The 1,954-nt window shown below is 59.8% G+C and overlaps 1 protein-coding gene across 1 annotated transcript in view; it reads right to left on the bottom strand.

The window, feature by feature from the left end:
* LOC113215523 (semaphorin-2A-like) overlaps positions 1–1,954 on the bottom strand; it is a 45,661-nt gene that overhangs the window by 13,652 nt on the left and 30,055 nt on the right. Inside the window, exon 2 of the mRNA XM_052264850.1 lies at positions 640–727. Within this exon, the coding sequence (XP_052120810.1) occupies positions 640–727 (88 nt within the window). The remainder of the gene's footprint in view (positions 1–639; positions 728–1,954) is intronic.

Raw genomic sequence — 1,954 nt, 5'->3', positions numbered from 1 at the left:
GAGGGAGGGAGGGAGGGAGGGGATGAAGACATGGGGGAGGAAGTCAGGGGGCCCCGCACGCCAACGTGTCGCGCACGGCATGGCGTATAGTGATTCATCGGTAGATCCCACCGGCAGCGCAGCGCCCAACCGCGGGACAGTTTTGACCGATGAAAAATAACACGAAATAAAAAAACCAACGGCAATATAGCGCGGCGCTGTTGCGACACTCGCTCGCGGGCGGGGCCATCGCCGGGGCTTCGTCGGGTCACATCAAACAGATGTCACTATTACGGATCCGACGCGATAGTTGTGTTTTACCAGCGTGTAGCCAGCGCCCGCCGCGCGCGCGCGCGCCAGTATCACCGGCGGCTATCGAGTTGGCGTGCCCGCTCAAGTGCGCAATGTGCGCGCGGGACACTTGGTGTCCTGGCGGTTCCGGTTCGGCTTTCCCTCCCCCCCTTCCTCTCCATCAAAACCAATAGAAACAGATGGCAAAAAATGTATAAAAGTTTATTGATAAGTCGTCTTCGCAACCCTTAACCCGACAACATTTGGCTGATCTTTGATGGCCAGCCCGCCACAGTTTCTAATTCATACCACCAAACCGCAGACGCCGTGACGACTCTGTGCGCGAAATAACTACATCGCGAAACTCACATGGCGCCGAGGAAGAGGGCGTCCCGCTCCTCGTCCAGGTACATGGAGCGGTAGTACTGCCGGCCGCAGGAGAAGCTCCGCACGTGATCTGCAACAACAACAACATGCAGCAATCGTTTTATTCACAATTAGAGTGATAAGGGTTAACAATAGGAGCTTTATGCGGCCCTTAAAGCAGGCAGTATATGCCCGGGCTCCGGCCGTGGGGTTCCTACCGCTGCGAGGCCATCGGGCGCGCGCGCACACACACACAACACGCAAGGGCGGTGAGTGTGGGGGGGGGGGCGAAGGTGTATAGAGTGGCGTGGAGTGCTGGGTAAGGGGTGTGAGGTGGGATGGGGGAGGCGTGCGACTCAATGACGGTCAATGATGTTTGACTTTTGCGAGGTCTGTTTACCGTGTGTAATTTTTCAATACTGCCCGAGGTACTGCCAGACCATGATTTGCCTCTTTGTAACTGACGTATAGGTTACTCACTGTTACAGCGATTTGCAATGACATTGACAAGTTCTTCAAGTTGCGAAAAACGACAACACTCGTCCATTGTACAATACAATACTTAGATACTGAAGATATTGGAGAGTGTGCAGAGAGACGAGGAGGGGTGGAAGAGGAAAGAGGAACCATCGCGCACGCCACAGTGGTGGTGTGAGGGGAGGGGGGGGGGGCATTCCCTGCCTGCAGTACGGTGTGCGCCACGAGACCGGCGCGTGGGGCCGCGGGGTTGCTTTGCGTTCCGTCGCCTTTATTGACGGTTATAAAATAATAGCCGCTCCCGAACCACTCCCTGCGGGGCGGCCGTGCGCGCACGCCACCGTGGGCCCGGGCTAGGGGGGGGGGGGGGGGGGTATGGGGGCCCCTTTAAAGCCCCCCCCCCCCCCTTTGCGAACCACACCAGGTGAAGACCGGCCATATAGCCGGCGAAAGCAAAGTGAAAAGGCGAGTGGCGCGCGCGCGAGCCGAGTGACCGGTCGCGCCGGTCGAACCGGGTCGAACGTCTTGTTGCTCTCTGATCGCCACTCTCGCCTTTTGCAGTAGTCGTTGCGGTTTCGCACCCTCCTCCTCCTCCTCCGCCCTGCCGTGTGCTCCCGACCAGCTATAGCGCGGGGCCCCGCTGCTGGGGCTGTGGCGGCGACGTGCCCCGCGAGCCACCTGTTGTGTCGCTAGGGAGGCGCGCGGGCTTCTCCCCCCCCCCCTGCGGGCTTTCTTTCAGTCCCGCTGTTCTTTTCTTTTCCGGGCCGGACATGACCTCGCGGCGGCGACGACATCGCCAGGCTGCCCTGTGACCCGGAAGGTGTGTGGGCCGGGGTGAGGG

The sequence above is a fragment of the Frankliniella occidentalis genome, unplaced genomic scaffold (assembly GCF_000697945.3).
Source record: "Frankliniella occidentalis isolate FOCC.00 unplaced genomic scaffold, Focc_3.1 Scaffold22, whole genome shotgun sequence".
Taxonomy (NCBI): Eukaryota; Metazoa; Arthropoda; class Insecta; order Thysanoptera; family Thripidae; genus Frankliniella; species Frankliniella occidentalis.
Note: the sequence above shows the minus strand (reverse complement) of the source record. Positions and strands in the feature narration are given on the sequence as shown.